This window comes from Hyla sarda, chromosome 5 (genome assembly GCF_029499605.1).
Source record: "Hyla sarda isolate aHylSar1 chromosome 5, aHylSar1.hap1, whole genome shotgun sequence".
NCBI classification, from domain to species: Eukaryota; Metazoa; Chordata; class Amphibia; order Anura; family Hylidae; genus Hyla; species Hyla sarda.
This window is the reverse complement of record NC_079193.1, coordinates 59,021,142-59,047,433: the sequence shown is the minus strand read 5'-3', so window position 1 is coordinate 59,047,433 and position 26,292 is coordinate 59,021,142. Positions and strand designations below refer to the sequence as shown.

General features: G+C 41.6%; 1 protein-coding gene across 3 annotated transcripts in view; it reads left to right on the top strand.

Moving 5' to 3' along the window:
* UBE3C (ubiquitin protein ligase E3C) overlaps positions 1 to 26,292 on the top strand; it is a 124,700-nt gene that overhangs the window by 55,693 nt on the left and 42,715 nt on the right. For 2 of the 3 annotated variants that reach the window (XM_056519563.1, XM_056519564.1), the window contains exons 12-16: positions 10,667 to 10,753; positions 10,904 to 11,061; positions 13,992 to 14,227; positions 21,537 to 21,641; positions 22,989 to 23,076. In XM_056519563.1, coding sequence (XP_056375538.1) covers positions 10,667 to 10,753; positions 10,904 to 11,061; positions 13,992 to 14,227; positions 21,537 to 21,641; positions 22,989 to 23,076 — 674 coding nt within the window. The remainder of the gene's footprint in view (positions 1 to 10,666; positions 10,754 to 10,903; positions 11,062 to 13,991; positions 14,228 to 21,536; positions 21,642 to 22,988; positions 23,077 to 26,292) is intronic. The other variant, XM_056519565.1, reaches the window with a different exon arrangement.

The following is a 26,292-nucleotide window of genomic DNA, read 5'->3' as shown; positions in this document are numbered from 1 at the left end:
GTATGGCTGTGATACAATTGTTATGTTGTTATGTAAATAAGGCTGGGTTCACACTACGCTTATCACATATGGGACCGGATCCAGCTGGGAGATGGGGAAAACCGTGCGCTCCCGTATCACAGCCGGACCCAGCCCGCATCTCATTCATTTTTGCCCCGTATCCAGTTTTGTGACCGGACCTAAAACCGTGGTATATCGCGGGAGCGCCCGGTTTTGCCATCTCCCAGCCATATCCGGTCCCCGTATGTGATAGATGTAGTGTGAACCCTGCCTAACAGTGAGAAACAATTCTGTAATAGTTGATACATTTTATCTAAAATGTTAATAACAATTTACAGGTTTTAAGAATCTCTCTCTTCAGAGTTCTCTTCAGTCTTGTCCTTGCCTTGGCTGGCTTGCCTTTTTCTAGATGACTTGTTGACTTTGCTTGATCTTTTTTGTCTTACTGTTTAACACTGATAACGCTTGGCCTTTATCCAGTACTAATCTTTTAAATAAGCTGGGGAATGCTAACTGCTAACACCCAGGTGCGATGTTGAACATACCACACAGGACTTTATGTGAAGACCACGCATTCCTATTCCCAACTTTCATGTGTCAACACCACATTGGGTGACCTTCCTTTAACAGGATGAAAGAGTAAACCCGATTTCCATGTATTCCTTGTAATTGCCCTTTGATTGTGTTTTCCAACACATCAACCATTGTATTTTAATTTCATTTTATCTCTTTAGTTATCAGTCAAACACTATCAGCGATGAAAAGCTTGTATTGTATTGACCAAAGCAGCGTCCCATTTATTGCTGGGTGATGGGGCCCATGAATAGGTCGGATAGTATTGGCTGTCACGTTTTGCCAGGGACATCTTGTAGCTTGATAGAGGTGACAATATTATGACACCTTCCTTTTCAACCTATTGTGCCAAATTCATTATCTTAAATGATTGTAATAAGAAACGGGGCGGTCTTTATGGCTGAGGCATGGGGGGAACCTGACACTTCAGCTGATGAAATTTTATTGGGGCTTCTTCTAAATAAAAGCTTAATGAGTCATTTAATCTTCGCCTTGAAGGAATTTCACACTTCCTTTTACTGACAAACCTGAAAATTTGTGCTAAAGCATGTTTTCTGTTTCGCTTTGTACTGAATCTAGGAATAAAAAAAACACAGTATGTCATCATATGGAATTGGAGGCATATGAAGATTACAGAAGAAGCATTATAAAAATATATGGGTATTTACAGAGCCATAGTACACTTATGTGCATGAGCGCTAAGAAATAGAGAAATATATGTATGTATAATATAGCGCCTATATGCATTAGCGGCAGCTGTTCTCTATACCAGTGTTTTCCAAACAATGTGTCTCCAGCTGTTGCAAAACTACAACTCCCAGCATGCCCGGACAACCGAAGGCATGTGCATGACTTTTAAGACAGAGAAGTACATGTACATATAATATGGCTCCTATATGCATTAGCTGAAGCTATTCTCTATTCACACGTACAGGATGTACTGCATATTTTTTGCAGTTGATTTTGCTATCATTAAATTCAATGGGTAGCAAAGTCAGCTGCAGAAAATTTGCAGCAGATCCTGTAAGTGTGAACATACCCTACCAGTGTTTTTCAAACAGTGTGTCTCCAGCTGTTGCAAATCTACAAGTCTCAGCATGCCCGGGCAGCTTTGGCTGTCCGGCATGCTGGGAATTGTAGTTTTACAACAGCTGGAGACACACTGATTGGAATACACTGCTCTTTACTGAATGATAAGTACCAGTAACATTACTAAGACATGAAGATTTTGTATTGGTGAGTCATACTTTTATACATGCACAAACATCTTGGATTCTGGTTAAGTTCACACAGTATTTTTGGCAAAAACAGAAATGGGTTGAAAACATAGAAAACAGTGAAAATTTTCCTATTATAGTTTTTCTATGTCTGTTTTTTGCAAAAAATTCAGATCCTAATGGGCGGCAAACGCTGACCAAATTACTGGCCAAAGGACTATGTTCACACGTAATATTTTGTCCACAATTTTAGCCAAAATGCGAGTGGGTACAAAACACAGAAAAAAGTTCAAATGATTTCATTATAGTTTTACTCTGTGTCATTTTCAGTCCTAGTTTTGGCTAAAAATACAGACCTCAATACTTCATGTGAACATAGCCTTAGGCCAGTTTAATTTAAGCTTGATTCGGTTGCATTTTTGCATCCATATTACCACTGCAAGTCCTGGCCTGTGTTTCTGACAGATCTCAGTTCAGATTATCAGAGCCGTGGTCTGTATTATGTGTATATACATTAGTATTTTGTTCCACATTTTGCAGCCCATTTTGGTCAGTATTTTAAGCTGAAACCAGGAGTGGGTCCAAAACACCAGTAAAAAATGCTTATATTTCCATGATCATTTTGTTCTGTGTTGGTTGACTAAATAGAGCTGCAAAATGAGGGCCAAAATCTAACCAAAATACTGTGGATAAAGTCTTATGGTTGTCTTTATGGTTGACATGGTTCTATTTACTACTATGTGGGCTGGTATTTGTTTGCACTACCGCGGTCTGCTGCAAAAGGCGGATACAGTCGGAAAAATTCGCTGACTGAAGTCACTAGCTGACTCCGTTCGGCTCATTAAAGGGGTGCTCCAGGGAAGTTGAGAAAAATAAAAATGCCCCAAAGCCACCACAATACCTGTTCTGTGTCCCCTGTAGTTATCCTTGTGATTTAACCAGCTCCTGTAGCCCCTGTTGTCTACTAAATATTATTTATCCTTGCTTGCAGCCATAGACTACAACTCCCAGCGGTCAGTGCGGCTCTGTGTAATGGGTGTTGGCCAATTGCTCTTCCTATCTGTGTGCATAATGTGTTGTTGTAAACACACTGTACATGTCTTTTCTTTCAAACTATCCTTCCTCACAGCAATAAATCATGCTATGCTCTGAATGGCAGCAGTCAGTGATTAGATCTACAGCAGGCATAGAGCAGCATTATGTGCTGAGGAGACACAGGGCTTCTCTGCCAGCAAGATCCTCACACAGGGAGGGGAGGGGAGGTGTGGCTGTGAAGACAAGACAGAAATAATGTGATTTTTGTCTCCCAGGAGGGTGGGGGCTCCCTCATTCACCTTGTGGTCAAACTTACATGTTATTTGAATACTTTAAGTTGGCCTGATTACACCAATACCAGATTTTTTTAGTTTCCGTCATGTTTTACTAATTAAAGATTCCTTTTTACTTTTTTATTTTTGAAAAAAATCCAGACCTCTAACATTTTTGGTATTGATCTGACTTTTTGAACACTTTTTTCTGGGATATGATGTTATAAACATAAAAACAAAAACCTCAATTCTGTGACTTGGTATTTTTTTTTTTACGTGCACGCCATTGACTGTAAGGGATATATAATGTTATATTATATTTTAATAGTTCGGACAATTCCACATGCGCCAATACCAAATATGTTTTTTTTTTTAATTTTGATTACATATTTCTATATGGAAAATGGGAAAAGAGGGGTGATATGAACTTTTAATATGGAAGCGGTAAATGTTTGTTATTAAAAAATGTTATTAAACTTTTTTTTTTAAATACACTTTATTAGGAAGAATCATTAGATTCCGAATACAGATCAATGCAATTCTATTGAACTCCATTGATCTTTGTTCATTCGGTTGAGCCTGCTCAAGGCAGGCTCAATCAAATGCAGATCCAAGGGGGCAGCCATGAATGCAGAGGTAACCCCTCTGGCTACCTCCACAGTGGTTAACAGGTCCCTTTAGACCCCACCGTCAACTTTGACAGCAGCGATCTAAAGGGTTAATAGCCAGCCGCAGCGATCGCCCCATGCTGGGCTATTAGCGGCAGCCCCCGGCTACTGAAAAAAGCTGGGGGCCGCTGGGTAGGAAGCAGGCTTGAGTCGGGAAAATTCTCAGTTCACACCGGGAAAATATGTTTCCATAGGAGGACATACAAAAAATATTATGGAGTTTATTTGTTGCAGAACAACCTTCGTAGTGTATGCATTAATTTGCACCTGCAAAAGGTTTTATATAGGCAGCACTACCCGTGCTATAAATGCTCGGTTACTTCTATTAAAAAAATCTTAATCCTTCCAGTAATTATCAGCTGCTGTTATGATCCACAGGAAGTTATTTTCTTTTTGAATTTCTTTTCTGCCTGACCACAGTGCTCTCTGCTGACACCTTTTTCCATTTTAGGAACTGTCCAGAGCAGGATAGGTTTTCTATGGGGATTTGCTCCTACTCTGCACAGTTCCTAAAATGGACAGATGTGTCAGCAGAGAGCACTGTGGTCAGGCTGAAAGGAAATTCAAAAAGAACTTCCTGTGGATCATAACAGCAGCTTATAAGTACTGGAAGGATTGCATTGATTTGGGTCTGTACTTATGAACACTGCTCATTGTGGTTTTAACTGGTATAAATGTATTTGAGGGATGCGAAGGCACGGGAAGGGGAGGGTCTCTTGAAGCCCAATCTGTGAAAAACAATTGTCACCTGTAAAGTTCACACACTGACGTCCGCACCTTGCAGGGTGAATATGCATATTTTGATACAATAAAGAGAAGATGAAAAGATGGGTGAGTGTAATTTCTCATTGCTTTATGTGCAAAAAAAATAATGGGGGAAGTCGGTCCGGCCCTGCTTGCCCGATACAGGGCTAAATTCATGAAAAATTCACCTGCCCGGTGCCTGGAACTACATGTCCAGGTCGTTGGGCGATAGGATCTCCATATCCCTGTAGCTAATGAATGATATTTAGACAAATAGGTTGGTGAGAGGGAAAGGTTGGACTATAGGTTTAGTTTCCCAGAGTACCCCTTTAAGATGAATGAGGTACGCTGCAGACACAGCAGTGGGTGGTTATGAAATTCTCCCGCTGGATGCACACATTTATGCAGACTAAAGTAATCAATGGCCGAGCTACAAGGTTCGTTACGAGCCAATGTAATGTAAGTTCATTCAACGCTAGTCATCTGCATGCACCCTGACACTGTTTCCATACCACATACAAAATTGCCAAAAACATCTGATTTTATAAAGGGTCTCTTTTAGTATTTTCCATACCTCAGTGTGCCCTGTCCATGATATTTTTTGGCATGAAACATGGCAATTCTATGCCATGTAAGAGGCTGGCAATGTAATAGGCTATGCCATGTAAGAGGCTGGCAATGTAATAGGCTATGCCATGTAAGAGGCTGGCAATGTAATAGGCTATGCCATGTAAGAGGCTGGCAATGTAATAGGCTATGCCATGTAAGAGGCTGGCAAAGTAATAGGCTATGCCATGTAAAAGGCTGGCAATGTAATAGGCTATGCCATGTAAGAGGCTGGCAAAGTAATAGGCTATGCCATGTAAGAGGCTGGCAATGTAATAGGCTATGCCATGTAAAAGGCTGGCAATGTAATAGGCTATGCCATGTAAAAGGCTGGCAATGTAATAGGCTATGCCATGTAATAGGCTGGCAATGTAATAGGCTATGCCATGTAAGAGGCTGGCAAAGTAATAGGCTATGCCATGTAAAAGGCTGGCAATGTAATAGGCTATGCTATGTAAAAGGCTGGCAATGTAATAGGCTATGGCATGTAAAAGGCTGGCAATGTAATAGGCTATGCCATGTAAAAGGCTGGCAATGTAATAGGCTATGCCATTTAAGAGGCTGGCAATGTAATAGGCTGGCAATGTAATAGGCTATGCCATGTAATAGGCTGGCAATGTAATAGGCTATGCCATGTAAGAGGCTGGCAATGTAATAGGCTATGCCATGTAAGAGGCTGGCAAAGTAATAGGCTATGCCATGTAATAGGCTGGCAATGTAATAGGCTATGCCATGTAAGAGGCTGGCAATGTAATAGACTATGTTATGTAAGAGGCTGGCAATGTAATATGCTATGCCATGTAATAGGCTATGCCATGTAAGAGGCATGCTTTTAAAACTGCCTCGTTCTCTGCCTTGAGATCTAAATGGAGTTTTACTAAAACTAGCCCTGTCCATATACGACTAAGGCATTTGGGCATCACAAATCGGGTTTTCCTGCTCCCTACCCACTCTGTGACCCAGACGCAGAGAGAGACCCTTGTGTAAAAGAGCTCCTTCTCTGGCCTATGCATTACACCAAGCTCCTGTGCCAGAGTACATCTATGGCCAAACATGGCTCAGAGAAGTCGAGATCAGCTGGTCGAAGTGTCACCTTCTATTTTAAGATTTTTTTTTCCCCTTTTTTTAAATTGTGAAGAACCAAAAAAATGCTAATCCAAACAGCACACCAATATAAAGTGTGAACATGTCTTAGTAGCAGAGAGACATGGTAAATAGCTCTTTATATATTGTCAAGATATAGTCAATTATCACATCTATTTTATTCCACAATGTATAACTTTTGCATTCAGACATGTCATATTCACTTTGCTACAGGATAAAACCCTAAAATAGCAAACAATACCGATATACATGTAAAAGCTTTTACCTCTTGAATGTGATAAAATGCGTCATGGTCCATTAGTAAAGGAAATGGCTTGTTTTATTGCCCCCAGTGTTTATCTGTTCCAGGTTAACCCTAGGCATTCTGCGCCTGCTAAGTTGATCTTTTTTCAGGCAGGTGTCGCCGGGTCCCCCGAGGCGTTCTGCCAAGGACCTTTGGCGAGATTAAAAATCGCAGGCGGTCACTCAGCCGTTTCCTGTAAGGTCTATGGCCAGACTCTTCCAGTGTATTAGGAGGTTACATATGGCAGACCCTTTAGTGAGATTTACTCTCATGTTCGTTTATTACTAATAAAGCAAGAGGGAAAAAAAAGAAAGAAAAAAACCTAATCTGTAAGAAAATTTAAGGAAAACATTTGGCTCAATGGGATGACTGCAGTAGACGTAATGTTGCTATGTATAATTATTCTGCAGGATAATACTTAGATAACTACGGAGGCATCCAATATTACCGTATTTTTCGCCGTATAAGACGCACTTTTTCTTCCCCAAAACTGGGGGGGAAAAGTCGGTGCGTCTTATACGGCGAATACACCCCTATCGCGGCGGTCCCTGTGGCCATCAACGGCCGGGACCCGTGGCTAATACAGGACATCACCGATCGCGGTGATGCCCTGTATTAACCCTTCAGACGCAGCGATCAAAGCTGACCGCCGCGTCTGAAGGGAAAGTGACACTAACCCGGCTGTTCAGTTGGGCTGTTCGGGGCTGGCGCAATTTCACCGCGGCGGTCCCCAACACACCGAATGAATGGCCGGGTTAGTGCTTACAGGACACCGGGAGGGACCTTACCTGCCTCCTCGGTGTCTTCTCCGTTCAGGGATCCCCTGTATGGCCGGCGCTCTCCTTCCTCGTCATCACGTCGTCGCGTACGTGCGTCGGCGTGCGTAACGACGTGATGGCGGCGACGGAGAGCGAGGATACCCGGCCGGCAGCAGAAACGTTCCGGAGCGACGGGGACACGGCGACAGCGATGGAGCGACATCCAGGACAGCGGTGACGGGTCCGGAGCGGCAGGGACACGTGAGTATTACCTTCTATGCAGTGGTCTTCAATCTGCGGATCTCCAGATGTTGCAAAACTACAACTCCCAGCATGCCCGGACAGCCGTTGGCTGTCCGGGCATGCTGGGAGTTGTAGTTTTGCAACATCTGGAGGGCCGCAGGTTGAAGACCACTATTGGGTTCAGAATCTTAATTTTTTTAGATTTTGCACCTATAAATTGGGTGCGTTTTATAAGCCGGTGGGTCCTATAGGGCGAAAAGTACGGTACTTCCTCCTATACCATATTACCGCTATGTGACGCATTCATCAATAATCCAAGGAAACAATCAGTGCAGCGCACATTTTTTTTCCATTGTTAATGACCATCTTAGTAACATTTTAGTATTTCTGTAAAACTTTTAAACTATTTTCACATTATAATCTTGAGTAATAGACGAGGCTTTCAACATGTGATTTGGAGTAGAAGCCTTGATATACGTTTGGTTAGAGCAGGGTTTTCTAACCAGTGTGTCTTCAGCTGTTGCAAAACTACAACTCCCAGCATGCCTAAACAGCCTTCAGCTGTCCGGGCATGCTGGGAGTTGTAGATTTGCAACAGCTGGAGACACCCTGTTTGGAAAACACTGGGTTAGAGGAATCAATTTTGGATTATTCTAGTTATGCTAGACAGGATTTTAAAGGGGTTTTTCAGGACTACAAAATTGATGGCCTTTATCTGATTAAAGGGGTCATCGCAATATAGAAAGCACATATTGCTTTATTATTCCCTGAGAACACCAGGTAGTGCCTGGTATTGCAGCTCAGTCTCATTAAAGGTGATGTCTCATACTTAAAATTACAGAAAAATGTATTCCCTATCTGCAGGTTGAGATCGCGAGGGTCTGACCCCTGAGGCCCCCTGCAATCTCCTGTACAGAGCCCTGTCTAGAGCAGGATAGGTTAGCTATGGAGATTTGCTTGTACTCTGGACAGTTCCTAAAATGGACAGAGGTGTCAGCAGAGAGCACTATGGTCAGACAGAAAGGAAATTCAAAAAGAAAAGAACTTTCTTTGGAGAATACAGCAGCTGATAAGTGCAGGAAGGATTAAGATTTTTAAATAGAAGTAATTTACAAATCTGTTTAACTTTCTGGCACCAGTTGATTTAAAAAAAAAAAAAAAAAGTTATCCATGGGAGTACCCCTTTAAGCTACTATCAGCACAAGGTCACTTGTCAATAACTGGATCAATGGGGACATTGAGACTCAGACCCCAATTATCCTAAGGATAGATTATCAAAATGATAGTACTGTAAAATCCCTTTAAGGGTAGGGTCAGACGTGCTGTATGTATTTTTCCTGACCATTGAAGTCAATAGGTAGCAAAATTAGCTGTCTAATTTGCTACCAATTGACTTCAGTGGGTAGGAAAATACACAGCAGCAAAATACAGCACTTTTGACCCTACCCTTAACTGTACCTGTCAGGAGTTGCGTGCTGCCCAAATCAAGGACCACATGAAACAGAGAGAATCTCTGTTATTATAACAGACTGTGGTTTACGCTAAAAAGTGGTTCTGGAATTGGACTTTGAGTCACTGAGGTATTTTCCTATGACTTCTCTCCACCTCACTGCGCATGATTGATAGATACACAAAACGGGAAAGGTCCATCAATCAAACCTGGTGGGGCAGGGAGAAGCTGGCTGGGACTGCCGTGAAATGCTGTATCATTCTAGGACAGTGGTCTCCAACCTGCGGACCTCCAGATGTTGCAAAACTACAACTCCCAGCATGCCCGGACAGCCAACGGCTGTCCGGGCATGCTGGGAGTTGTAGTTTTGCAACATCTGGAGGTCCGCAGGTTGAAGACCACTGTTCTAGGAAATCATGGTTCATAGTAATAGGGAGCTTGTCTCTGCTTCTTGCTGCCTATTTTGATTCCCTTTACATATTTTAAAATAGCGTGGGCTACAGCAATGTTCTCCAAGCAGTGAAAAGATGAGCCTCTCTGGGCTTCTGCATCTGGCTACCCAGCTTTACTGAATGTATTAGTTTGACATTAAAACACATTGCTACAGGACTAGAAAGTGAATCATCTTTCTGGGATAGTTGGTGGAAACATGAAAATTGCTCCTTTTTGTTCTAAGTGACCAAGTATATGTCTGGGACTGCTGTTGTATTCCACAGATAGCGACAAGTAGAGAGCCTTTTATTCCAAATTGGACAGAATTGTTTCTGACCTTATTGACCTTTATCAGTGTAAGATATGGAAAGGTCTCTGCTCACTATCTCAGAATGAAGATTCATTATTATCCCCTACTCACAGGATAGGAGATAACTAGCTTATTGGTTTGGGTCCCACATCTGGGACTACTACTGATCATGAGTTAAAGGGGTATTCCTGGATTTTCTTTTATTTGACTATGCTACAGGGGCTGTAAAGTTAGTGTTGTTCATAATATAGTGTCTGTACCTGTGTGTGACGGTTTTCTCACAATTCTTCTGTGATTTTTCACCCCAATATTTATTTTTACCAGCATACAAAATGACTGTTGTCTCAGATTTTTCCCAAGTTGCAATGCGCCCGAGACCTGACTCACTAGTCAGCTGATGACAGGGAGCCTGTCTGCTTCAATGGGTGGAGCTATCACTTGGTGGGAGATAGATCAATCTGCAACTAATGCAACAGCTGTAGGCACCCTGATTGAAAACCACAGGTCTTTGAATGGAGGCAGCATATTCATGTTTCAGTGGGTGGAGTGGCTGATGTGTGGGAGGGAGGAAAATGGAATTGTGGGATTTGTAGTCAAAAAAAGAAAAGTCAAACAGGAAATACAAGTTCACAAACAGCTAGCCACAATGTTATGGTAATCTCACAACATAGCCATTTATCCCAAAGACAAGGGCAGATCCTTCCTAAGCATGTCCATTACTGTCTGCCAGGTACGTACTAAAATCACCTTATGGTGGAGAACCCCTTTAATGGAGTGGCAGTGCACATGCTCACCCGCTGGTCCATTCACTGTCTATAGGACTTCCAAACTGAGTTCAGAAAGCTAAATATGCTGAAACAACTTCATTCCAGGGATTGGTGGGATCCTAGAAGTCAGGCCCCTACTAACAGAGACTAAAAGGTAATAGTTGGGAACTGCTCTTTTTCATTGTCTTCTATTTTTCTTTACAGGCTCTTGTACAGTCTAGCATTTAATGCAAGATTTTTACGACATCTTTGGTACTTAATCTCTTCAATGACAACAAAAATGATTACAGGGTAAGCTGGTGCATATTAAACCACTGTAATGTGTCTCCTTTGATATATTCTGTAATATAATCCATATTCTATTGTAATAGAGGTTATCAATTTCTTAATGAATTCTGTACTTCCCGAATGTCTGTGATGATTTGAGGTTTGTTCTTCTAGGTCAATGGTGCCGCTCCTCCAGGTTATATCCAGAGGCTCTCCCATGTCACTAGAGGACTCCAATCGCATTATCCCTCTGTTTTATCTTTTTAGCTCGCTTTTTAGTCATTCCCTTATTTCCATACATGACAATGAATTCTTTGGTGATCCCATTGAAGGTAAGAGAATTTAAATTCTGCAGTTCATTTTTAGGTCCATTCTTTGCTTATGTACAGAGATGGCAGCCGTGTCAGGTGACAGCGAGTATTAATAATATTGATGGTGATGGTTCAAAACAATGGTTGCCACTGCAACCATTTGGTATTTTTTATTACTTTTTAAAATCTGCAGTGGATCCGGTGTGTGTAAATACACCCTTAGGGTATGGTCTCACGTAGAGCTAAGCTGCTTATTCTGCAATGAGCATACACACAGGGCTACCTGGCGGCAGCCCTTTGTCTTCAGTGAGGTCATGCCAGCACTTAGACCTGCCCCCACAAGCTCACTGAACACACAGGGCTGCCAAGGGGTAGCCATGTGTGTATGCTGATCGGATAATTAGGTAGTGTATTTCCTACTGTGCATCGTGAAATATGCTGCGTAAGCACTACATGGGACCATACCCTAAATTTTTTGTTAGCATTGTTAACCTTACTCAGTTATAGGGATGCTCGGGAGCGATGCTCGGGTCATGCGCTGCAGGTCCCGGCTGCTGATAACAGCCAGGGACCCACCAGTAATGACCGACATCCGCGATCTTGGGGATGCCCACCATTAACCCCTCAGATGCCATGAGCAATACAGATCACGGCATCTGCGGCAGTGTGGTCACTAAAATGGATGATCGGATCGCCCGCAGCGCTGCCGCGGTGATACGATCTTCCAGAACGGCAGACGGAGGTCCCCTCACCTGCCTCCGCTGCCGTCCACGGGTCTTCTGCTCTGACCTGAGATCGAGCAGACCAGAGCAGAAGATGACCGATAACGCTGATCAGTGCTATGCCCTATGCATAGCACTGAACAGTATTAGCAAGCTAATGATTGCTGGGGACTAAAAGTAAAAAAAAAATAATTTTTTTAATCCCCTCCCCCAATAAAAATGTACATTGTTAATTTTTCCCCATTTTACCCCCAAAAAGTGTAAAAAAAAAATAAAATAAAATGTTTTTAATAAACATATTTGGTATCACCGCATGCGTAAATATCCAAACTATTAAAATATAATGTTAATCAACCCATAGGGTGTACGTCATAATTGCTGCTTTTTTATAACATGTTATTCCAGTTAAAATTGATTAAAAATGTATTAAAAGTTTTATACATGCAAATGTGGTATAAAAAAAATTACAGATCACGGTGCAAAGAATGAGCCCTCATACCGCCGTTTAAACGGAAAAATGAAAGTTGTAGGTCAGCAAAATAGAGGGATTTTAAACAAACTAATTTGGTTAAAAAGTTAGCAATTTTTTTTTAAAGCTGAATAATAATAGAAAAGTATGTAATCATGGGTATCATTTTAATCATATTGACCCTCAGAATAAAGGAAACAGGTCTATTTTAACGTAAAGTGTACAGCATGAAAACAAAACCTTGCAAAATTGCGGATTTCTTATCAACATCCCCACACAAATAGTATTTTTTTGGTTGCGCCATACATTTAGTAATACATAAAGTGAGTGATGTCATTACAAAGGACAACTGGTCGCACAAAAAACAAGCCCTCATACTAGTCTGTGGATGAAAATATTAGAGTTGTGATTTTTAGAAGGCGTGGAGGAAAAAAAAAAAAACGAAAACGGAAAAATAAAATTGTCTGAGTGATAGCTGTCACGCCCCCTCCCGTAGGCTTGCATTGAGGGTCGGAGCGTGACATCACATGGGGGTGGAGGCGTGACGTCACACGCCGGCCGTATGGTCGCCGGTAATCAGACCCGGAGCGAACATGCTCCTCCGGGGACTGATTACAAACGGGGTGCCGCATGCAAGATCACGGGGGTCCCCAGCAGTGGGACTCCCGCGATCAGGCTTCTTATCCCCTATCCTTTGGATAGGGGATAAGATGTCTAAGCACCAGAGTACCCCTTTAAGGGGGTTAAATAGCCAACTGGGTGTTACCACTTGGTGGGTGTCCCAACACTGAGATTATCCAATTGGAGATGACAGTGTAAGGACACTCCCCCAACTGTTAACACCCAGTTGGCTAATTAATCACACATTTCTATTAAGAATAACAGATGAACGGCACAACACACAGCTATAAGAAACATTCATCCATATTTGTTATTTAATGGGGAACACAGGTTCCCTTAAAATAGGGGTCTAAGAAAGTTTATTCAAGCTTTTCAAAGCCGCACATGTTAAATAATCTTATGAGTATTCCTAATTAATATTTCTAATGGGAAATTACATGTTCATAGTTCTTTGAATTAAGGCAGAACAGTTTTTCTGTTCTGAGCTTCTGAGTCATATAAAATTGTAAATTTACGTTGTTGTTTTATCTTTTTCAATAACATTGTTAGGCCACTTTAACAAGAGCAAGTCCTGACCCGATTCAAGGTCCAAAGACCCGAACTGACAGAAACCTTTATCACAGTGATATTTTTATTTGCATCTGTAGACCTGTGATCGGACTGGGAATTATATCTGTAGTATGGCCTTTATAAAAGGTTGTCTACTGAGTACAACCCCCTTCTAATAAAAACTGGTCTATTTTCACAGGTCAGGCTGTGCCATATATAATCACCAGGCAGTGCAGCATCTGGATGATTGTTTTCCCTACAATGGCTTATGCATGGTAAATTAAGCCTTATGTGCCAGCCATACAAATTAATGTGTAATGCATGGATGGGCTAGGACCACCAAAGTAGAAGCCAATTTTACAGAGCTGTCCTTTGTCCTGTCTCATTGAGGCTGGTCCTGTTTATATGCCCTTGTCAAAGGACAGAGCTTATTTTTATAATAGAATACCAGGTAAATGACAGAAAACCCATCTGATTAGGTTTCTGACACTTCTGTCTGTAACAATGTTCTAAAAGTTTACTTAATCTGTTTTGCGTCTTGCCTCTAGTATGTAACTATGAGAGAGATTTCTGAAGGTATTTTTTCTTAGCAGTAGTTGGCCAGAGACAATCTTCAATGATGCCTTTCACATTAGAAGAGTTGGTTGTACTCTCCCGCTGCCTACGAGATGCTTGTTTAGGAATCATCAAGCTGGCGTACCCCGAGACAAAACCGGAAGTACGAGAAGAATACATGGCGGCTTTTCGAAGTGTTGGTGTCACCACGAATGTAGAGATGCAGCAGCGTATTCAAACTGAGCAAAAACGATGGATCCAACTGTTTAAGGTACCAAAATTAATTAATCTGAGGAGAGTATTGTCTGAATCGGAAGGAAACATATGCTTGCTCTGCTCCTTGAAATTGGCCAGTTTATTATACTCCTCCCTAAGATCCCCACAATGCGCTGTACACTTTGCACACTCCTGGAATGTTGCGAGTTATGTCAGACTTGGGCTACACAAACTAGTTTGAATGCTTGCCTGGCTATTAAAGGAGTTGTCAAGAACAGAGTCCAGAGTCTCCAGAATGGTTCTTTTATTTTTTTATTTTTTTTTATTTTTTTACTAGTGAAACATCAAATCAATTGAAAACGTTTCCATTATTCATCATTAACCATGATTACTGCTTTTATCACAGCAGAGTTCTTTTGTAATATAGTTATGTTTATGTTAAAAAAAAAATATTCCTTTCCTTGCCATGTATGTTTTTATCTTCCAGATTTGTAAATGGTTACAGGTGTGATCTTATTAAACACAGGGTTTTACTACAAGACGGTATAAAAGTGCTTCCCCTGCTGCTATATGATATGCTCCCAGAGGCTACTTTTATGTAGTGTACCTCTTGGTGAAAGATGATTAATTGCTAGACATGTCAATATGACACACTCAAAGACATTTTGCCCAGTTGACAGACTTTTCAGAAGACTGTGAGAAGCATAATGGTCATTTCAGCAAACCGATCGCATCTGGATTGTTTTGATAAAGATTTACTAATATTAAACTTACAAATAAGAGTACATATTACTTATAGGACACAGTTTACCGTTAACCTTGGTATTTTGTCTACCCCCTCATCTCCACTGCCAGTGTGAGCTGCATAGGCTTTGCTAGGATGCTAGAACACCCTTTCAACGTTAAAATTTTCCTCAATAAACTTTCACTCAAATATTGTAATCACATATATTGTCACATTCGCACATATAAATTTCAATTGCAAAAGCTGGCATAATTTAGTGTGTGTGTATATATACACATTACAGTTAAAATCTTGCCCACCTAGCGGAGGTAGGGACAGATGTTTCCTCCACATCTTGGCTGGGCAGTAGCTGCTGACTGTCCTCTAGTTGATCATCCTTGCTGTATAGTTGAGCTGAGCCCACAGCATACAATACTTCTCTGCGGCAGCAGCAGCATCAGGAGTCCTGAAAGTCATTGTGCCTATGGTCTCCACATGCAGCTGCCACCTCCAGACTCTGTCATTGTGCCGCTCTGCGGCAGTGATTCTAATAGTGATGCCTGTAATCTGCATGTCATACTGAATAACAGTATTATTTCACTATCCCAGTACACTCCCCTATGTTACGGCAAGGCAAAGTGTTCCACAACCCTGTTGAGGCTCTCTCTAGCCCGGGAATAGATGTTTTTAATAGAAATTCGCCGTGAATAAATTCGGATCAAACTTTTTTTTTTGAAAATCCGATGAATCAGCCGAATCGAATTTTTGAAAAATTCACCTATCTCTAGCAGTAACCACAAGAAGTGTTTTTCCAGTTTGAGGACCCTGTATTTAAAATTTTCAGCTCCTTTTAATTTTATAGACTTCGTATACTAACAAGTCTGCCCGGAAATTACTTTAAATCGCGTTAAACGTAGAAATAATGAAAGCCAGTCAGATTGATTGATCTTTTTTTTTCTGATGAGGAATAAGCATTAATGTCTTAAAATTCTGCTTAATTCGTATCTCATCAGGACTTGTATAATGTTGGTGTTAATGGACCAAATGGAGGGCAGATTTCTCTTTTCAGTTGACACCAGAATAAATCTTCCCTTTCTCTCCCTGGTGGTTCATCTGTCTCCTCTTTCTCTAATTCATCTCTCTCTCTCTCTCTCTCTCTCTCTCTCTCTCTCTCTCTCTCTCTCTGTCTCTCTCTGTCTCTCTCTCTCTCTCTCTCTCTCTATCTCTATCTCTATCTCTCTATCTCTCTCTCTATTCACACGTGGCAGAAACTTCGACAACTGTCCCGTGCATCTAAATCAGACTTGCAGAAATCCATGCTCATGTTTGGAATGGCTTTTGAGTTGCAAATATTTCTGCAGCACATCTACGTCATGTCTCTTCTGTCTCTTGACTCACACTCTCCATTGTTTCTTCTCTCTACTTCTCCTCCCTTTCTTTCTCTAACACTCTCTGTCTCTCCCACTCTGGCAAAAAAAATTGTATATGATCTACAATGGATCTAGTGCCGAAAAGTGACACTCGATGTGTTTTCCAAAGCAAACAGATCCAGTCAGCTAAAAAAAAAACCTTTTTGTTAAAGACACAGAAGCAGGAGAAATGCATTTTCCAAATTGAATGCTAGATTTACTGTCCGTTTAATATCAGCGACCTCTTGCACAGTAATGTTCGGCTTGAGTCATCAGCTGTCCCTCCAGGTCTTTTATCACTGCTTTTGTCAAGCTATCTATTTAATTGAAAGAAGTTAATTGAATGAAAATGATCAACTAAGCTTGTATTAATATTGCTAATGGAACTTTCTTCTTGGCCATGTTTGGAGGAAGATGTCACGCTAGACTTTAAGAAGGACCCATTAATGCGTGCACTTAACCTGATGGGCTAATTAAGCAATGCTTATTCATTCTACAAGCCTACAATAGCCTCCATGCGGCCCATCCTGGCTGATTTTACAACACATTTCACTTACAAGCATGGGCCCGATGAACATTAACTGAATTGAGCCTAAATGATAATGTTTTCATAAGGGGGAATACGGCGTTAATGTGTCATAATATGGTTTTCCTTCTGCCAGGCTGCTTGAGTTCCACTTAAAAGTTTTAAATAGAACCAAATAATCTGCTGATGTTCTAGTTAGAGAAAAGCACACGCTGGCAGATTTGTCACACATTGAAGTCTGTAGTTAGGGAGAATATGAACTTAGCATTGATCCTCTAAAGTACAGACAAACTGCATAAGGCCCATTCAGACCAGGCCTTCATTGCAATGGTTTCCTTGGAGATTTATTTTTACTGTACCATCCAGCATCATGCCTCCTTCGATTTTTTTAATGTTTGCTTTAAAGCATACCGGTCGTTAAAAAAAAAAAAAACATTTTACAAAAAATGAAATGTCAAAAGCTTTGATCGGTCAGGGTCTCGGTGCTGAGACCCTCACCGATCAGCAGAATGAGTCAGGAAAAGTGTGTGCTAAAGCGCTTTACTCCCTGGCTCACACGATTTCCATCTTGAAGTCCCATTAAAAGTCTGTGGGCCCTTAAAGAAAAGCTGGATAGAGATAGTTTTGAGCCGGGAAGTGAGGTGCTTAACCCCTTAAGGACGCAGGACGTAAATGTACGTCCTGGTGAGGTGGTACTTAACGCACCAGGACGTACATTTACGTCCTGTGCATAACCGCGGGCATCGGAGCGATGCCCGTGTCATGCGCGGCTGATCCCGGCTGCTGATCGCAGCCAGGGACCTGCCGGCAATGGCCGACGCCCGTGATCTTGCGGGCGTCCGCCATTAACCCCTCAGGTGCCGGGATCAATACAGATCCCGACATCTGCGGCAGTGCGCGATTTGAATGAATGATCGGATCGCCCGCAGCGCTGCTGCGGGGATCCGATCATTCATAACGCCGCACGGAGGTCCCCTCTCCTTCCTCCGTCCGGCTCCCGGCATCTCCTGCTCTGGTCTGTGATCGAGCAGACCAGAGCAGAAGATCGCCGATAACACTGATCTGTTCTATGTCCTATACATAGAACAGATCAGTATTAGCAATCATGGTATTGCTATGAATAGTCCCCTATGGGGACTATTCAAGTGTAAAAAATAATGTAAAATAAAAAAAAAGTGAAAAATCCCCTCCCCCAATAAAAAAGTAAAACGTCCGTTTTTTCCTATTTTACCCCCAAAAAGCGTAAATTTTTTTTTATAGACATATTTGGTATCACCGCGTGCGTAAATGTCCGAACTATTAAAATAAAATGTTACTGATCCCGTACGGTGAACGGCGTGAACGAAAAAAAAAAAAGTCCAAAATTCCTACTTTTTTAATACATTTTATTAAAAAAAATTATTAAAAATGTATTAAAAGTTTTTTATATGCAAATGTGGTATCAAAAAAAAGTACAGATCATGGCGCAAAAAATGAGCCCCCATACCGCCGCTTATACGGAAAAATAAAAAAGTTAGAGGTCATCAAAATAAAGGGATTATAAACGTACTAATTTGGTTACAAAGTTTGTGATTTTTTTTTAAGCGCAACAATAATATAAAAGTATGTAATAATGGGTATCATTTTAATCGTATTGACCCTCAGAATAAAGAGCACACGTCACTTTTACCATAAATTGTATGGGGTGAAAACGAAACCTTCCAAAATTAGCAAAATTGCGTTTTTCGTTTTAATTTCCCCACAAAAATAGTGTTTCTTGGTTGCGCCATACATTTTATGATATAATGAGTGATGTCATTACAAAGGACAACTGGTCGCGCAAAAAATAAGCCCTCATACTAGTCTGTGGATGAAAATATAAAGAGTTATGATTTTTAGAAGGTGAGGAGGAAAAAATGAAAATGTAAAAATTAAATTGTCCTTAAGGCCAAAATGGGCTGAGTCCTTAAGGGGTTAAAGAGTACCTGTCACCGAACTGAACTTTTAATATATTGTTCCATATGTAACTATAAGACAGTTTCCTATTTACTTTCTATTAAAATTCTCAATCTTCATATGTTTTTAATGTGATTGAAAAAAAAAAAATGGTTACTAGGTGGCTCTGTTCTGTTCCCTGCCGCAAGTCAAAGAGTTAGTTTGGTCTCCTGGCAGGAGACCAAACTCAGGAAGTGTGTGCGAGGCATGGCAAGGCACAGCTCTCCAGGCTTTAGTGACATCACACCTGCTGGGGAATGCCCACTTTCTCCTGCCGGGAGCTCACACAATGGGGAAAGGTATGATACACAGCTTTTTAAAGCTCGGAAAAGATTTTTAAGGGCAGAAGAGGTGTTAGGAGTAGATAGGGAATATAACCTGAGTTAGTTTAGAAAATATGCTTCAAAGACAGGTACTCTTTAAGCTTGTTCTACTCATTCTGCTGATCAGTGGGAGTCTCAGCACTAAGACCCTGACTGATCAATTACTGTGACATATCAAAAGTTTATTTTTATGACAGGTATACTTTAAATCTTTTTATTATTTATCAAATAACCTAAAGGCAAAGACCAGAAGTGCTGCAGTGCAATAGTAACATAGTTCATATGGTTAAAAAAGACCAGAGTCCTTCAAGTTCAACCTATAACCCTGATGAGTCCCTACTGAGTTGATCCAGAGGAAGGCAAAATACCCTCATACTAGAGGTAAAAATTCCTTCCTGACTCCACATATGGCAATCAGAATAGATCCCTGGATCAACGTTGGTCCCTATAGATCTAAAATCCATAACCTGTAATGTTATTCTTCTCTGAAAATGTATCCAGGCTCCTTTTAAATTCTTTTACCGAGTTAACCATGACCTCCTCCTCAGGCAGAGAGTTCCACAGTCTCACTGCTCTTACAGTAAAGAACCCCCGTCTGTGCTGGTGTAGAAACCTTCTTTCCTCAAAACGTAGAGGATGCCCCCTTGTTATAGATACAGTCCTGGGTATAAATAGATCATGGGAGAGATCTCTGTACGGCCCCCTGATATATTTATACATAGTTATTAGGTCGCCCCTAAGCCTTCTTTTTTCTAAACTAAATAAACCTAATTCTGAAAATCTTTCTGGGTACTGTAGTCCTCCCATTCCTCTTATTATCCTGGTTGCCCATCTATGAACCCTGTCCAGCTCCACTATATCTTTCTTGTACACTGGTGCCCAGTACTGTACACAGTATTCCATATGTGGTCTGACTAATGATCTGTACAATGGTATAATTATTTCCTTGTCATGGGCATCTATTCCCCTATTGATGCACCCCATGATTTTATTTGCCTTGGCAGCAGCTGCCCGACATTGGTCACTACAGCTAAATTTACTATTAACTAAGACTCCCAAGTCCTTTTCCACGTCAGTTGTCCCAAGTGTTCTCCCATTTAATACATAATCCCAGCCCGGATTTTTCTTCCCCATGTGCATTACCTTACATTTATCAGTGTTGAACCTCATGTGCCACTTCCCAGCCCAAGCCTCCAACCTATCCAGATCCATTTGTAACAATGCACTGTCCTCTATTGTGTTTACCGCTTTATAGAGTTTAGTATCATCTGCAAAGATTGATACTTTACTATTCAACCCCTCTACAAGGTCATTAATGAATATATTAAATAGAACAGAACCCAAGACTGACCCCTGTGGTACCCCACTAGTAACAATCACCCAATCAGAATAATTACCATTAATAACCACCCTCGGTTTCCTATCACTGAGCCAGTTACATATCCACTTGCACACATTCTCCCCCAGTCCAAGCATTCTCATTTTGTGCACCAACCTTTTATGTGGCACCGTATCAAATGCTTTGGAAAAATCCAAATATACGACATCCAGCAATTGCCCCTGGTCCAGTCTGCATCTCATTTCATCGTAAAAGCTGATCAGGTTAGTTTGACAGGACCGCTCCCTCATAAAGCCATGCTGATATGGTGTCATACATTTATTTTTATTAAGATACTCCAAAATAGCATCTCTTAGAAACCCCTCAAACAATTTACGTACAACAGAGGTTAAACTAACAGGCCTATAATTCATTGGGTCACCTTTTGACCCCTTTTTAAATATTGGCACCACATTTGCCATGTGCCATTCCTGGGGAACAGTCCCTGTTACTATAGAGTCCCTGAATATTAAATAGGGGTCTGTGTATTACATTACTTAATTCCTTTAGAACACGGGGGTGAATGCCATCTGGATCTGGTGATTTGTCTATTTTGAATTTTTTGTAGGCGGCACTGTACTTCTTCCTGGGTTAGACAGGTGACCTGTACTTCTTCCTGGGTTAGACAGGTGACCTGTACTGGGTAGTTTACCTTATCTCACTGGCATTTCATTTTCCTCAGTGAATACAGTGGAGAAGAAGAATTTGTTTAATATATTTGCTTTTAATAAAACAATGTGAGCTATATATATATGTATGTATAAATAAATAGATATAGTATGTGTATGCCCTCCTGGTCCTACCTCTTCCTGTCCTTAGTAATTTACTGCCGATGTGATGTAGTGTTATTACGTGCTAGGAGTTATTCTTGCTGCTTGCACAATGGGTAAAGGCAAAGACAAAATGGTGAGTGGGTGGGTCCTATCTTGAGCGATTATCATTTCCACCAAGTGCAGGGAAATGTTATTATGTGTGTGTTATATTCTTTGTAATTTTACATGCTAAAAATTGTCATTTTCGTTTTCTGCAGGTAATAACCAATTTAGTAAAGATGTTAAAGTCTCGGGACACCCGAAGGAACTTTTGTCCACTAAATCATTGGCTGTCTGAACAAGAGAATATTAAAGCTGATAAAGTAAGTTTTTGCTTTACATGTATATTCTTGCTGTTTTAAAATGTAAACCGTATCCACAGAGGAGTAAGATAGGCACCTGATATCCAGATAGGAATAAGATAGGCACCTGATATCTACAGAGGAATAAGATAGGCACCTGATATCACCAGAGGAATAAAATAGGCACCTGATATCACCAGAGGCATAAGATAGGCACCTGATATCACCAGAGGCATAAGATAGGCACCTGATATCCACAGAGGAATAAGATAGGCACCTGATATCACCAGAGGCATAAAATAGGCACCTGATATCCACAGAGGAATAAGATAGGCACCTGATATCCACAGAGGAATAAGATAGGCACCTGATATGCACAGAGGAATAAGATAGGCACCTGATATGCACAGAGGAATAAGATAGGCACCTGATATCACCAGAGGAATAAGATAGGCACCTGATATCACCAGAGGAATAAGATAGGCACCTGATATCACCAGAGGAATAAGATAGGCACCTGATATCCACAGAGGAATAAGATAGGCACCTGATATCCACAGAGGAATAAGATAGGCAACTGATATCCACAGGGTTAAAAACATTGGCGCCTGATATCCACAAGGTCCTAAAAGTTATATTACATTACCTGTATGAATGTCCATCTGTGAGCATTCCCCAGTCGTCTTATTTTAGTATCTAAAGAAGACTATTTTCAGTCATTAGACACTATTAGATATGTGTTAATACAAATATAGTTGGGTAGCAAGTATGATATTTAGCCTAATTTATTAAGACCCCTTTCCCATCACTACCACTTTGTTCATTTTATGTTTACATCAGGATACAGTCAAAATATTGCTGACATATACTGCTGCGGGTCCTTTTTTCTACTAGTGACTATGTTTGGTCCATTTGACAGACATATACTTTTTTTGAGCCCTGCAAAATAAAAGTATATGTTTGGAATATGGAACAAACATTGTCAGTTGAGTTCAGTTGAATACAGTGAATAGGCAAAAGGGTTGACTTTATCAAGGCTTGCATGCCAGTTTTCTGGTGTAAAAAAAAAAATATATATATATTTTGCACAAGCCTCATTTTGCTAAAAAATTTGGAAGTTTTTATTTTTTTCTGGTGTAAGCATTTATTAATCACCCCCAATGTGGGTACCCCACAGTATATGCCAGCATACATTTAGGCTGAGATCACAACGTGTAGCCAGGACATACTGTATAGCTTAGTGATGTAATTGGTTCTTGAAAAAAGGCATTGGTTTATGGTTTCTTCTATTAGACTATGTAAGGTGAGCCAAGGTGATGCAATGATCAGTTTGGTCTAGAGTTTTATTATCTGTATTTTGTTTACTAGGTAACACAGCTTTATGTACCATCTGCAAGACACGTATGGAGGTACCGGAGAATGGGGAGGATAGGACCTCTACAATCTACATTAGATGGTATTTACACTGACCCACCAGCAAAAAGTGTTATTGATATAGTGTATAGACCAGTGTTTCCCAACCAGTGTGCCTCCAGCTGTGGCAGAACTACAACTCCCAGCATGTCCGGACAGCCAAAGGCTTGGAGGCACACTGATACAATAGCTGGAGGCGCACTTCTTAGAAAACACTGATGAAGATGTATCATTTGTCTTCTGGCCCATTCAGAACCTTAGGTGTATCTGGTTTTGTTGCTCTGTTTGTCAGTGCACCAGTGCCTTAATAAAATACTACATCTTCAATGGGAACCAATAAGGTTTTGTGTGCAGAAGCTGATTTGGAAAGTCTGGTATGAGAACAGCTGGCCGTATTTACTTGTGACCCCTCATTCTGCTAAGTGGCATTTCTGGGCCTTCTAATGCTGTGTGTATTGACATCTTCTGCCCATCATTCTCTCCACATATTGAGATCTTGATGGTGAAATGTAGATCAGCGTGACTAATAGACCAGAGTAATTGAGCTCCGGCTTTCTAATCGGGCTTACCTTTGCTGTACATGCAGTTCTGTGTTTATACATCTGTTAACCCTTACACTCTTACTGCTGCAAAAGAAAAGTGCAAACAAGATAGGGTTACGATGGGGCACCTTTTAAAGGAGTTTTTCTTTTGTGTGAATGTAATCAAAGCTGGGAAGGGGAATTAGTCAGCAGTTTTTAGTCGTTGAAATTGCTGACAGCCCCATACAGAGGATGGGGAGAGAGGTCTAATGATATCTTGTGTATCGGTCATGCAATCTGTCCCAGCTGCTGCTATGGCGAGTGCCCAAGAGGCGGGCTCTTTAAAGGGGTTAATATGTACCTGGCAGACAGTAATGGACATGCTTAGGAAGGATCTGCGCTGGTCTTAGGGATAAATGGCTATGTTGTGAGATTTTCATAACACTGTGACTAGCTTTTTGTGAACTGGTATTTCCTGTTTGAGTTTTCTTCTTTGCCTACAAATCCCAGAATTCCATTTTCCTCCCTCCCACACATCAGCCACCCCACCCATTTAAACATAAATGAGCTGCATCCATTCAAAAGACCAGTGGTTTTCAATCAGGGTGCCCACAGCTGTTGCATTAGTTGCAGATTGATCTATACCACCAAGCGATCGCTCCACCCATTGAAGCAGACCGGCTCCTTGTCATCAGCTGACTAATGAGTCAGGCCACATTGCAACCTGGGAAAAATCTGAGACAACAGTCATTTTGTATGCTGTTAAAAATAAATCTTGGGGAGAAAATCACATAAGAATTGTGAGAAAACTGTCACACACAGGTACAGACACTATATTATGAACTACACTAACTTTACAGCCCCTGTAGCATAGTCAAAAAAAAATCCTGGAATACCCCTATTTCCATGGCTCCTCCTCTCAGCTATGATTGAGCGCTCTCCAGATGGGATGACAGAGCTGTCGCTGAGAGGAGGGGTAAGGGAAGCCTTCAATGCTGTGAGCTATAGGATTCTAAGTGATAAAGCCCACCTCCTGGGCACCATAATGGCAGCGGGGACATCAAACAACATTCTTCTCTGAAGCACAAGGTATCATTACACTCTTCTTCCAGTTCTCTGTATTGCACAGATAGTTTTTAGGGTTTAGAACTGCTGACAGTTATAAAATAAAAATATAAATCTACTTTTATCTATCGGCTCCATTGGGGGACACAGACCATGGGTATATGCTGCTGTCTCTAGGAGGCTTGACACTATGACAACAAGAAAAGTTGGCTCCTCCCACCGCCCACAGGCACCTGAGGTAATCAGTTTTAGCTTAGTGTCTAAGGAGGTAGACACTGGTCTGGAGTTCTCTCCAGACCAGGTCCTATGTTTTATTATTTTCCTAGATTTAGGAACGTGTTAGATTTTTTTATTTCCTTTTATTTACTGTTTTCAGGTGGGGACTCAGGAACTGCGGTTCACTGTTTCCCCATTGCGATTGAGGGAGCAGACATCTGGTATGTACTGTTAACCCCCTCTCGCCAACGGTCAGCCCCTGGAGTTGTACCTCATGGGTCCGGGTCCCCCTGCTATGGTAGCTCGGCATAATGCAGGTGACAAAAGCTGGCTGAAGACTTCATAGAAAGACTTCATGAGGTAAGTTCTTCTGACTGAGCTGAGTATTTTTCCCGCTATTCTCGTGGCCCAGACTGGCCCCGGCGGGCTTTGCACTTCGTCGTGGTCAGGCTCCTGAACGACTTACCGCTGTGCCTTCCCTATTGTCCACACTTCCTATATCAGGTCTCCTGTGCCACCCCTATTACCGTCTCTGCCTTTGACAGCGTGGCACATGAGACAGCAGTTCTGAGGACCTGCGGTTTCTCTTCCCAAGTGGTTCGCACCAGGCGGAGGGCTGCAAAGATTTACCACCATACCTCTGCAAAGATTTACCACCATACCTCGCGGTCTTATTTCTGTTGGTGTGAAACTCAGCCTTTTTCACCGGTCGTGGTTAGCTTTCAGCTCCCTTAGGGGTCAAAGGTTCGGCCTTTCCATTCTTTTTCAACATCCTCTGGCGTTCAATTATCATGTCCGAACCTAGTTCAGGGAGTGGCACATGCTATCCCTCCTTATCAGTCCCCTTTTTTCCCTTGGGACATGCTCTTGGTCTTAGATGTCCTGCAAGGCCCCCCTTTTGAGCCTCTCAGGGACATTTCTCTTCGCCTCCTTACCCGGAAGGTGGCGTTCCTTATTGCTCTTACCTCTGTTAGGAGGGTTCAGAGCTGGCAGCTTTTTCCTGTCGTTCTCTCTTCCTGGTTGTATACCAGGACAAGTTGTTTTCCGTCGAGGTCCGTCCTTCTTAACTGAGATGGTTTTGATTTTTTTCATCTCAATGAGGACATCGTCCTACTGTTCTTTTGTCCGGCCCCCTTTCTCATCCCTGGGAGCGTTTCCTTCACCACTTGGTTGTTGTGAGGGCTGTTCGGACTTGTCTCTGTCTTTTTCCTTTCGGCAGTGTGACTCCCCCTCTTTTTGTTTTTCCGGAAGGTCGTCATACAGGACAACCTGCTTCTACGGCCACCATTTTCGGGGGATCCGGTCTGCTATTTTGGAAGCTTACCGCTGCAAAGGGAAAATCCCTCCCTTCAGGGTTTTGGCTCATTCCACCCGTTTTTCGGGGCATCCTGGGCACTCAGCTTTGTGGCTTCGGCCTCGCAGCTTTGTAAAGCGTCCACGTGGTCGTCTTTGCACAC